Source organism: Prionailurus viverrinus, chromosome B4, assembly GCF_022837055.1.
Source record: "Prionailurus viverrinus isolate Anna chromosome B4, UM_Priviv_1.0, whole genome shotgun sequence".
NCBI lineage: Eukaryota > Metazoa > Chordata > Mammalia > Carnivora > Felidae > Prionailurus > Prionailurus viverrinus.
Window position 1 is genome coordinate 128,526,698 of NC_062567.1, and position 12,457 is coordinate 128,539,154.

The 12,457-nt window shown below is 59.0% G+C and overlaps 1 protein-coding gene across 1 annotated transcript; it reads right to left on the bottom strand.

The window, feature by feature from the left end:
- Nucleotides 1-174: 174 nt before the first annotated feature.
- Nucleotides 175-1,688, bottom strand: SSTR3 (somatostatin receptor 3). The gene has a single exon (XM_047867724.1). It carries the CDS (start codon nt 1,529-1,531, stop codon nt 272-274), a length of 1,260 nt encoding a protein of 419 aa, XP_047723680.1. The 5' UTR covers nt 1,532-1,688; the 3' UTR covers nt 175-271.
- Nucleotides 1,689-12,457: the final 10,769 nt, after the last annotated feature.

The following is a 12,457-nucleotide window of genomic DNA, read 5'->3' on the forward strand; positions in this document are numbered from 1 at the left end:
CGGCCCGCGGCAATGCCCCTCCGGACTTCTCATCCAGCAGAGCCGGGCCAGGCTCAGTCCTCCCATCCCTGAGTCACAGAAGAGAACACCAGGCGCAGGGAAGGAAAGTGACCTACGCGAGGGTCACACCGTGAGTCTCAGCAGCCACAGCATGGGAGCCCAGGCCTCCACACATCCCGTCACGGGGCCCCGGGCACCGTGGGTGGCCCGCCCGAGGCGTCCCCACAGCTTCGGCCCCGTGCTTGGACCACGCTGGCCTCCCCGCGGGCTCCTACAGACAACTGGCGTGCAGTGCGCCCGGCTTGCCCCCGGCTGCGGGCTCTCGGGGCAGGAACTGCCTCTGCTTGCTGGCCGTGCCGCTGGGCGGCCGCTCCTGCCCGCCGGTGCCAGGCCGTGCGATGAGGCTGACCCGGCCGTTCATCTCCTTCCCCTGCCCCCGCCCCCCTGCCGCCTCCTCGCCGTCCTCCTCCCCCTCGTCCTCCCCGGTCTTCTCCGGAGGCCCGGCAGAAGGCTCCTGACTGCGCACGCGGCGGGAAGGCCGCAGCAGGACCCTGCGGAAGCCCTGCTTGAAGCGGTAGGAGAGGAAGCCGTAGAGGATGGGGTTGGCACAGCTGTTGGCATAGGGCAGCGCCACCACCAGGAAATAGAGGCCGAAGAAGGCGGGCTCCTCGGGCAGCGGGCGCACCACGTTGACGATGTTGAGCACATAGAAGGGCATCCAGCAGAGGACGAAGAGCGCCACGACGGCCACCACCATGCGCGTGACCCTGCGCTCCGAGTGCCGCCGCCGCTGGCACGAGGGCGCCCGCACCCGCCGCCCGGCCGAGCGCACCTTGACCACGATGAGCAGGTAGCAGAGGCAGATGACCAGCAGCGGCCCGAAGAAGCCGAGCGCGGCCGTGTAGATGATGAAGCCCGCGCGCCAGGCGGCCGCCGGCTCGGGCCACTGCATGTGGCAGGTGCTCATGCCGTGGGGCACACCCGAGAAGACCACCACGGGCAGCACCACCACGGCCGAGGCCACCCAGACGGCCACGCTCACCGTGCGGGCCACGGGCGCCGTGCGCCAGCGGGCGGAGCAGGTGGGACGGACCACGGCGAGGTAGCGATCCACGCTCATGACCGTGAGGCAGAAGATGCTGGTGAACTGGTTGATGGCGTCCACGGCCATGACCAGGCGGCACATGAGGGAGCCGAAGGGCCAGTAGGACAGGGCGTTCTGGGCCGCCAGGAAGGGCAGCCCCAGCATGAAGAGCTCGTCGGCCAGCGCCAGGTTGAGGATGTAGACGTTGGTGACCGACGGGCTGGCCGTGTGCCGCAGGACCACGTAGATGACCAGCGAGTTGCCCAGCAGGCCCACCACGCACACCACCAGGTAGACCAGAGGGATCAGGACACCGCTGACGGCCAGCCCCGCCACGCTCGGGGCCGCGGACACGTTCCCCAGGGCGACATCCGGGGGCCAGGCCGAGGAGGCGTTCCCAGGCTCCCAGGCGGTGGGGGCCGATGAAGGAAAACCAGGGGTGTCCATGGCCGAGGAGGCGGGGGTGGCGGCGGTCAGCGGGCAGCTATTGGCCTGGAGGGGGAAGGACACGGCCGGGTCACGATGGGTGATGGCGGTCCCTCCACCGCCCCTCCCCCCGTCGCTCCGAACTTGGAGACGCCGAGAGCGCCCACCCGGCCAGAGCCGGACAGACCCCAGCCATTTTACTCTGCACGGGCCGCCAAGGCATCCCCGCTTGTCAGACGAGGACACTGAGTCTCAGAGAGGTGACGTCTGTCACATGGCCAGGGTGTGGCCGGGGACGCGGGCTTGCCTGGCTGCAAAGGGCGGGGGCCTGCGCTGGCCTGTGCCTCGCAGGGTCCCCGTCCCCTTGGCACCCGTGCCCCTGTGGGTCCTCCACAGGTGTCTAACGGAGGAGTGAACGGATCAGTCCACTGGCCCATGACAACACAGGCCCTTCCTTCTAGACCAGAGCTTATCGGCCGTCTCTGACGCCAGCGTATTTTACATTGTGACTCAGCGAGGTCCTACTGTTTCAGAAAGCAACACTGGCCCTTTCTACACAGGATGCCTCGGCTGGCAGAAGCCCAAGCCCAAGGGCATCACCCCCTGCGATAGACCGAACGTGTCCCCCTCTCCCAAATTCACGTGTTGAAACCCTCCCCCCCCCCAGTAACGGTCTTAGGAGGCGTGGCCTTTGGGGCGTGAGTAGGTCTTCGGGGTGGAGCCCTCATGAATGGGGTCTGGGCCATAAAAGACCCCAGAGGGCCCCTCACTCCTTCTGCCCTGTGAGGACACGGCAAGGAGAGGACTAACCACGAACCAGGAAGCAGGTGTCGCCAGACACGGAATCTGCTAGCACCTTGATCTTGCTTTTCCAGCCTCCAGAACTGGGAGAAGTAAATGTGGTTCGTAAGCCCGTTGTAGTCTGTTATAGCAACCAGAATGGACCGAGACAGCCACCCACAGGTCTCAGCCCTCACATTGGAAAAACAGTGCTGGGGGTGGGGGTGGGGGGCGCCTGGGTGGCTCCGTCGGTTGAGCGTCCGACATTCGGCTCAGGTCATGATCTCACGGTTCGTGAGTTCGAGCCCCGCGTCGGGCTCTGTGCCGGCAGCTCAGAGCCCGGAGCCCGGAGCCTGCTTCGGATTCTGTGCCCCCCCCTCTCTCTCTCTCTCTGCCTTTCTCTCTCTCTCCCTCTCTCTCTCCAAAATAAATAAACATTAAACAAAAAAAAAAAAAAACGGTGCTGCGTATCCCGGGTCTTTAACCTTGAACGTGGGTCTCTCTATGAACTTCAGAGGATCCATGAGCCCCCCAAAACTCTGGCGAAAGTTCATGCGTCTACGTCTTGTCTGGGCAGAGCCCAGAGCTTGTATCAGATTCCTCAGATTCTGAATGGAGTTAGGAACCACAGGCACAGTGATGTCCCCTGTCCTGGAACCGGAGTGCTCGGGGGCCCCCCCCAAGCCTAGCCCGTCCCGCTGAGCTCCCACAGAGGCCCTGCCTGGGATGGCCAGCTGTGAACCTGGACAGGGGGGTGGGCGTGTGGGGCCCCTTCTCCCCCCAGGGTGAGAAATTCACACCGGAAAGGAGGGACAAGAACAGCCACACTTCTCTGCACCGGTGGGGCAGGTTTCCCAGGGAAGAGAAGGTTCCAGACGGGTCCTGAATCATGAATGAGAGTCTGCCCAGCGACACGGTGGGCACCATGCAGCATGCCCGTTCACTAAGGTTAGTACCTTTCTTATCGTGCCTCCCGTGTGTTGCAAGGAGCTAGACTCTTCCCGGCTTCCCCGCTAGACTGACTCTCCCTAAGTGTGGAGACCCTCTCACTCCGCTTTGAAGCGTCTCCTCGTCCCTCATACAGCACAGGCTCTGCATCGGTGTTGGAGGCATCGGATGAATCAGAGGAACCCGGAGTGGACAATTCTTAATGCAAAGGGGGTGGGAATTGCCGACAGTGGAAATTCAAGACCCGCTAGGAAAGGCCGCCCACCTCGGAACTTGCTAGCCTACCTCTGGCTCTCAGGAGGCCCAGGTGGAGGCCAAGGCTCCCCACCCCTTCTTCCTAATGACCTCCCCCCACCATCCCTTGGCTCCTGCCTGTCCCTACAGAAAACCCTGAGAGAGAAGGAAAGCCTCTGATATCCCCCTTCTGACCCAACACTGTGCCCGGATCCTTCCAGTGGAACCTGCCACCTGCATTGCCCTATCTGGACACTATTTTTAAGACGCAAAGCTTCTGGGGGCGCCTGGGTGGCTCAGTCGGTTGAGCGTCCGACTTCGGCTCCGGCCATGATCCGACGGTTCGTGAATTCGAACCCTGCGTCGGGCTCTGTGCGGACGGCTCGGAGCCTGGAGCCTGCTTCTGGCTCTGTGTCTCCCTCTCTCTCTGCCCTTCCCCCACTCGCACTCTGTCTCTCTCTCTCTCTCAAAAATAAATAAACATTGAAAAAAAAAAAAGATGCAAAGCTTCTGGAAAAGGGAAGCACCCTAACTAGGAACAAACGTCTCGGTTTCTAAAGTCTCTCTGAGCACCAGGCCGGGCACTGCCTAGAATAGCAAAGAACCCCTTGACCTTGGTTGCTCCTGATGATGCCCCAGGCTGGTTGGGCTCAGAGAACCACCCCCCCGGCTCCTCCAACCCCAGGGGGTGCCCCATCATCACCCCAGGACCCCATCAGCTCTCCTGACTCTGGGACGGCGGCATTAAGGGAGGGGCTATCTGGACACGGGGCTCATAGGATCCTAGCAGCGCTTCCGGCTCCTTGTCACTGACCCCAGCTGCCAGGTTCCAGGCGAAGCTAGTGAAATGCAGCATCCTAGGGGTCTGATGGGGGAAGGACGAGTGTTGTCCCCACCATTGGACACATTAGCCCCGGTCACACAGCTAAGAAGGGGCAGACCTGGGAGGACCCTTAAGATCATCCTCCCCCCCCCACCCCCAACACACACACGCACGCGTGTCCATTTCACAGGCTGGCAGACTGAGGCTGGGCCTTGGGGAGGCACCCAGCCTGCATCCCACTCTCCCACCAACCTATTTAGAGCTTCCCTCGCTGTTCTTCGGGCTCTTGAACTCTTAGGATCGTGGGCTCAAACCCCTGGAATCGTAAGATCCTAAAACCAGAATTTTAGTTTCTTAGGCCTGAGTTGTAGAGTCACAGATTTTTAGATTCCGCGTCCTTGAGTCCGAATGTCAGAATTCCTGAATGCCAGAATCGGCCCTTGTTCAACCTGGAAATGTGGACTCTGAGACCTTGGAGTTCTGGCTTCCTCAGCCCCGGAGCCCTGCGTCACCCATCCATCCACCTTGCCGCCCTGCGCACATTCTCTTTACAGCATCCCCATGGGGCAGCCAATCACAGCCCGGGGCTGCAGGAGGCAGGAAAGCGCCAGGCTCTGAGACAGCCTGGGAGCTGGGCAAACCTAATTTCCAGGCTGCAGGGACAGATGCCCCCAGGGAAGCCTGGAGGTGAGCCCTGAGGACACCCCCCTCCCACCTCCTTCTCGGGCGCGTGCACACACACACACACACACACATGCACACACGGGCGCGCGCGGCCGGCCAGGCCCTGTCTTTGTACCCGGGGGTGCAATAGCCCCTCCTAGAGCCCCTGCCCTCCCTGGAAGACTCCCTGCCTCCACCCTCCATCTGGGCCCATCTTCCCTGTCAAAGTTTAAGAGGCTGGGTGCCAGGACCAGGAAAATTACAGCTTTCTGCCCCTGCAATTTAGGTGCCTCCTTTTCTTTAAGGAGCTGGGATCCTGTGCATGATCTGGTTCATCCTCAGGGAGGAGGGACTTTTCCTCCCTGTCTGGTTTATCTTTGGCACAAGCTCGCCTGAAAGCCGGGGGCGGACTCCTCACAGGACTGCTCTGGGAGGGCGGGGACAGAGGCCCAGAGAGGGCGAGGGGCTGCTCCGAGCCACACAGCAATTCAGGAGGGCCCCTCGGAGATGCCAGATACCCCCATCACCTTCCATTCGCCTGCCCCCATCCGCTTACCCGCAGGCTCTGGGTCGCAGGGACCGTGAGTTATTTGTTTCTTCAGCCCCAGCCCCTGACACAGCACCGAGCCCTGGGAAACGTGAACAGACGGAGCAGTTGAGCAGCCAGAGCTCCGAGCAAAGTGGGGGCATTGCTCCTGGGCACAGACCCACATCGTGAAATCCTCACCAAGCCCAGGAGGGAGGATTTTTAAAGGGGAGCACGTTGAGGCTCAGAGAAGGTCAGTAATTTGCACAAGTTCGCCTAGCTGGTGAGCGGAAGACGGGAACTAAAACCCAGTTTGGTCTACTCCTGAATCACCAGTGCCTTCTGGCCCTGCTGGCTTCCCTGAAGGCCCCGGGCTGAGAGGAACCAAGAGCCAGGACGGCCTTGAATGCCGCAGGCTGATGCCCTTGGCCGACTGCCTTCTGCCCGCCCTCTGCAACACTGGGCCTTCCCCCAAAAGACCCGGACTGTGCTGATCACTGCCGACTCACTCATCCCATTCCAGGCCCAGGGCCCGACCCCCAGGAACACGCCCCGCAGGCCCCGGGTTGGGGGCTTGGTCTCTGCCACAGAATGATGGCACCAGGCTACTGTGTGAACTTGGGCAGGTCACTGCCTAGCTCCGGGCCTCAGTTTCCTCCCGTTCAAATGAAGACGGGTAGACGTACCTCCCGGGCTTGTTGTAAAGATTAAATGGGAGCGTGCCGTGAGCACAGCGCCCGGCGTGGAGGGGGAGCTCAGAGAAGCTGGCACGTGAGCCAAGGAGGCCAACCGACATGATGCATCTGCTTTCTTCCAGCTCTGACACTCGGCTGTTGTGCGATCCCAGTATTCTAGAATCATGGCACGAGAGTCCGAGATTAACCTGCCCCCACCCTCTGCAGCCCACCAGGAGGGCACAGGAAGGCCTCCTTCCTCCCTGGGCCTTCCCACTGTCTCCCAGCCCCCAGCCCCCAGCCTCTCAAGTTCACCCTGGGCAGAGGGTGGGCCCCGGCACCCCACCCTCTGGGACCCCACCCATGCCCCAGCCTCCTTACCTGCCCATGGGGTGAGGGCTCCCCTGCTTGCCGCCAGGCTGGTTATCATCCTGCTGCCCCCCTCCCTGCCCAGTCCCCAAGCTCCCAGAGCACCCTCAGCTGGGGTCCCCACGCGGTGCCCACTTCTACAGGGCTTACGGCCCGATCCCCCTCCTAGGCCCGCGGCGGCCACAGCTGCCCACAGAGCCTCTCCCATCTGGTCTGCGGCCCTGACTTCCCACGGGTGCCTTGTGCGTCACCCCCCCCCCATCTCCAGGACACGTCCTGGAGGAGGGGGCGGGTAGGGGCACAGGGGGGGTTCTGCGGGCAGGAGCGCAGGGTGGGGGTGGACGGAGAAGCAAAGGGGAGCAGGGACTGTGGGAAGCCAATAGGAATAGAGGGGAAAGGGGGGTCGGTCGGAGGTGGAGAGAGAGGGAGAGGGAGAAGACGGTGAGTGGGTGGAAAGCCAGAATGAGGGAGAGTGATGTGAAATGCGTGGCAGGGAGGAGAGAAGGGGCGAGAGGAGATGCGGAGAGAGGCAGGGATGGAGAGCAAGGAAGGAGGAAGGAGAAGGAGGGGGTGGCAGGCAGAGTGACAGAGAAGGATTGTGCCACAGATGGTGACACGGAGAGCCGGGGAAGGAGGGGGCAGGAGGGGGGGGTGCGGGAGGGGCCGGAGAGCAGGTGCGGGAGAGGGGAGGGGCGGCAGGTTAGGAGAGGAGGCTGGGGCGGCGGTGGGGGGGGGGGCACAGACCCTGTTACCGGGGAGATTTGGCCACCCACGCTGGCCTTGGCTCCCGCAGAGGGGAGGAGAGAGGAGCGTGGTGCCCAGGGGAGCTGGACGTCCCCCAGGCCACTGTGGCACATGTCCCCCCGGGGACGACAGCTGGTTCCCGATCCCAGGCAGGTGAGGGGTTGGGCAGTGCTGCGAGGGCTGGCAGCGCGAGGGAGCACTGCGGTGGGAGTCCACAGTCCTGGCCACCGGCTGGACACCAGCCAGAGGAAAGCCAGGTGGGGGCAGCCGTCCTGAGACCGACTGAGTCCGGAGGGCCCAGGGCAGGCTGACAGGGTTCAACAGTACATATTTCAGGCTTTGCCGGGGGGGGGGGGGTGGTCAAGGGCAAAATCAAAGCTATTATACAGGAGAAAACAAATGCCCACGCCGGCTTCTGGAGCCCCCGGCCCCCTGATGCTGTCCTTGCACTTGCCGTGGGTCCTGGGCAAGCCCCTCCTTCCAGCCTCAGCCTCTCGTCTGTCTGGCCAAGTTCCCGAGGAGTAGATGGGCTCTAGGAAGCTCCCGGAGGTGAGGAAGGGGTCTCCCTGCCCTGCTCGGGGCCCTCACCTGGCTTCTCATCACCCCCAGAATTAAGCCCACCCTCCGGAGCCCTCCAGACTTTACACCGCCCTAGTCTTTCCTCCCCCTGCCTCCCCCCTCCGGCTCTTCCTCTGCCGATTTCCTGCCTGCCTGTGCTCCAGACACACCCAGTCTCATTCATTCATTCATTCATTCACTCATTCATTGGCTCGGACCAGCGAGCTCAGAAGGCCTCTGTGAGACAGTGAGAGGGATACAGCACCATCTAGGGAAGAAGGCTCCAGTGGGGAGCAGGGCCCTGCCGGGTGCTCAGGTGGAGACAAGCTTGTGCGTTCGGGTGACCAGGAGGAGAGCAGGGTGGCTGGAGAGGAGGGAGGCAGGGGGAGGCCTCCGAGGCCAGACCACGCAGGGCCTCGGCTCAGTCTGGGTGGCTTGGGGGCTTCACAGGTGGGAGCAGAGGAGTCTCTTGACCTAATTTATGTTCTTCAAAGGCTCACCAGTCAGGCACCGGTGACGGCGCTGGTTTTCCTCAGGGCCTTTGCACAGGCTGTGCCTGCACCCCACCCGTACGTGTGAGACGAAGTCCTCCCGGAGCCGTCCCTGGCCTGGATCGGCGAGGCCTCTCTTCTAGGCTTCCCGGAGACCCCAGCCTCACCATGTCCCCAGGCCTGGAAGCGCCTAGCACGCAGTAAGTGTTTGCCACATGTTTACCGAAGACAAGAAGATAGATGGAGGGCGAGCAGGCGGCGGGGGGTGGTGAGGGGGGAGGATGGGAGACTATAATCTGCTGGAGGCCGAGTGGTGGTGACGGGTCCCGGGCGCCAGGCTGCAGGCAGGGGTGGCCTCAGTGGGACACTAAGGGGCCTTCCCCGAGCAGAAGTGACCCGGGGATCCCAGGGACCCAGATGTCTCTCTGCGGGGAGGGCAGGGCAGAAAGAGGAAGTGCAACTCCACACCCGCGAGCTCTGGGAAGCTAGGGATGCTGTGTCGGAGCCGTGAGGTGGCCCCACCTTGCCTGGCACGGAGGTCCTGGGACATGAGAGCCTCTAGCCTCAGACCCCCATCTGGTCCCTCGGTGCTGTCATGCCCGCCTGGAATCCTGGCGGGGCTGCCCCGAGCGCCTGCCGAAAGAGGACAATGCTATGTGTCCCCCATCAGACCCTGACCTCCTCAGAACCAGGGCGGTGTCTCCACCCTCAGACTAGAGGGCTCCCTGAGACCAGGGGCTGTGCCTCTACCATCAGACCGGTGGTTTTCCAGAGAGGCTGGGGCCCAGGCCCCTCCCATTCCAGGCAGCCAGGAGCATGCTGTCCCCTCCCTCCTCTCCCCCACAATGCCAACGCCAGAGCTGACCACAGTGTAGGGTGGAGGCCTCAGCTACTGACGCTGAGGTCCGTCCTTCAAACAAGATGAAGTGAGCCAAAATACCTCCCCCGCCTGGCCCCTGGGGCTGTCACGAGAGTGTGGACACCTATAAAGTGGCTCATCAGCCCTGCTGTTTGCTGCTGGGGTTGAATCTCAGCTTCTGTACTCACCGGCTGTGTGACCTCGGATACGTGACTTAGCCTCTCTGAGCCTCAGCCCCTCATCTTCAACACCTGCCGCGCTGGGTTGCCGCGACGATAGAATGCGTCAATCCCTGTACACATCCGCAGGTCCCAGGGACACCGAGAAGCTACAGGTAGCGTGAGCCTCCCCTGTCCTCATTTGCGGCAGGGGCAGATGGGCCGGCAGCCTGGCTCTCTTTCTGCAGCGCTGAGGCCTTCACTGTGAACCCCGTGCGGGCCCCAAGCCCTTTGCACGGGCTGTTCCCTGTCACTCTCTTAATCCTTCAGCAGGTTGGGGTACCAGCCGCCCTGAAGCCTTCCCATTCTCTGACGCTCCCTCTTCTGGCTTCTCTTTTATCCATCAGGCAATTATTTTATATTTGCTCTTTTTTTTTTTTTTTAATCAAAGCACTGCTTGCCGGTAAATTTTACAAACCAAAGTGATGAAAAGGACTTATAACAGCAGAAAATGGCAGTCCTCTCACAGCCCTGCCCCCACCCTTATGCCAGAGGCAATTTCTAGCTCTTTCTCCTTGTATTTGCCTCCGTCTTGCTAATTATCAGGTTTCTTTTTCCATCTTTTGAGCCTCCAATCTGACCCATTATCTACTGACTTCCTACTATGCTACGTGAGGATTCTAGATTTCTTACACACTCTGGCTCCTTCTCTCCACCCTCCACCGAACGGCGTTTTCGGTTAAGTGCATGTTCAGTGTTTTCATTAGGAATGTACCGTACATGTTATTTCCTGCCCAGCCTGGAGTTCACAACCGCTTCATTTTTTTTTTTTCATTTGCTCGTTTTTTGTGTTTTTTAATATCTCAGTTTTCTAGGACTCCGTATTTGCACAAGCTCCGACCTACAGCTCAGGAAAAACCTCACAGGGGAATGTGAGCCTGGTCAGGATTTCTATGTGGAGATGTCTCAACTCTGCCCATCTGTCCTGGCTGTCCTCTGTGCCTGAGCGTGGCTACCGCCCTGAGACGCTCTCTTCGCTGCTCTCTCAGTGATCCCTTTCAGCTTTTTCCCTGTTAGGTCCTGTTTCTTGAATCTTCCTCCATAATGGTTTACTCCCTTATTTTGCCGGTGCGAAACCTCTACTAACTCCCTGAGCCGGTGTGCACATGTGAAAATAGTTTATTCTCCTCTCATGCGCATGGATAGCCTGGCTGGGTATAGAATTCTAGGTTGAGAATTACTTTGACTCAGGGGTGGAAGGCATCTGTCCATGTCTCTAGCTCCCAGTACTGTTCTTATTCTCAATCAATTGTGGGTAACCTTAGGTCATTTTTTTCTTTATAACGGAAGCTTCTAGGATGTTTGCTTTATCCCCAAATTTCAGAGATTTCCTAACGCGTGGGTCATGCCACCCAGCCTACCCCAACAACAAGTGTTTGGGGCATTTAGCGCACTGTGTTAACCTAAAGATTTGTGTTCTTCAGTTCTGGGTAAGATTTCTCTATTATTTTCTTTTGGAACTCCTGTTATTTGACTATTGGCCTCCTGGATTAACCCTGTAATTTTCTTGTTGTTTACTTTTACCGTCTTATTCTACCTTCTGAGAGTTGTTTCTATTATTGTTGCTGTTCCCTCTGCTTTTTCTTCCAAACCTTTTATTTAAAAACTATTTTATTTTCTTTTTTAAGTTTATTTATTTATTTTGAGAGACACAGTGATAGCACGAGTCGGGGAGGGACAGAGAGAGAGAGGGAGAGAGAAGGAGAGAGAGAACCCCAAGCAAGCTCTGAGCTGCCAGCGCAGAGCCCCATGTGGGGCTCAAACCCACAAAACCTTGAGATCGGGACCTGAGCCAAAACCAAAAGCTGGACACTAAGCCACCCAGACACCGCCTAAAAAATGTATTTTTAAAGTTTATTTATTTATTTTGAGAAAGAGAGAGAGAGAGAGAACACAGGAGGGGCAGAGAGAGAGGGAGAGAGAGAATCCCAAGCAGGCTCTGCACTGTCAGCACAGAGCCTGATGCAGGGCTTGATCTCATGAACTGCGAGAACACGACCTGAGCTGAAACCAAGAGTTGGACACTTAACCGACTGGGCCACCCAGGTGCCCCGTACGTTTTTAAAATTTTAATAAACATAGTATTTTTCATTTCTAAGAGCTCCTCTCGGTTTTCTGATTGTTCCTTTATTATGGTATTCTGGTTTTGTTTATGGCTATGCTACGTTTCCTTCTCTCTCCAAGGATAGCCGTGGTAGTTTCTTCAAAGTTTTCTTCTGATCGCTGCCTTGTCTCTATTTCTTGCTAATTCCTTTTTCTCTGTTTGTTTGATTGAGTTTTCTTCAATCGTCCATTCATCTTCTGTTACCCATTCATTTTTCGGAATGAAGCCTTAACACTCAGATTGGCAGCTCCGTGTAGGAGGACAGGGCTTGCGAGGCAATGAACATCGCTATAGGGACAGCTGGCTCTTTCGTCAAGCATACCTAGATGGGACCAGAGGTCAGCACCTGTGAGACTTCTCTCTGGGGTGGTCAGATCCTATCCGCAGACTCCTATCTGTATGCCTGGGTGCTAGCATTCCTGAACTAAGCCAGGGAGAGGAGGTGGGCTAGGGTCGCCCTGTTCAGTATTCCGACTTCCACTGAATCCCCCTGTATCAGTCAGCTACTGCTGTGTAACAAACAACCACACACATGGCTTTGGTGCACGAGAATAAGCATTTATTGTACCTCACACCTTCAGGTCAGCTGGAGTGGGTTAATCTAGGCAGGTCGGCTCTGAGCTGCAAGCAGCTGGGTACCTCTGCCGTCGCATTCTTGGATCCACTGGGCTTACCAAGGCATGTTCTTTTGTCAGCACAAGAGAGCATGTCCAAGGGTGCAAGCACATCAAGTCTCTCCTTACGATGCATATGCTAACATCCCACTGGCAAAAGGCAAGGCCGAAGGCCAAAGCTAGTCAGTGGAGCAGGGAGGGGAAGTGTGCTCTTACCCTGGAGGGGGGCGTGGAGGGAGTAATCACCTGCCAAGCATTATCAGACCTACTGCACCTCAAACAATCAGTCTGGGGGCTCACCCCCGCCTGCCCTGTAGCTGGTGTCCTTGGGTCCAGAAATGT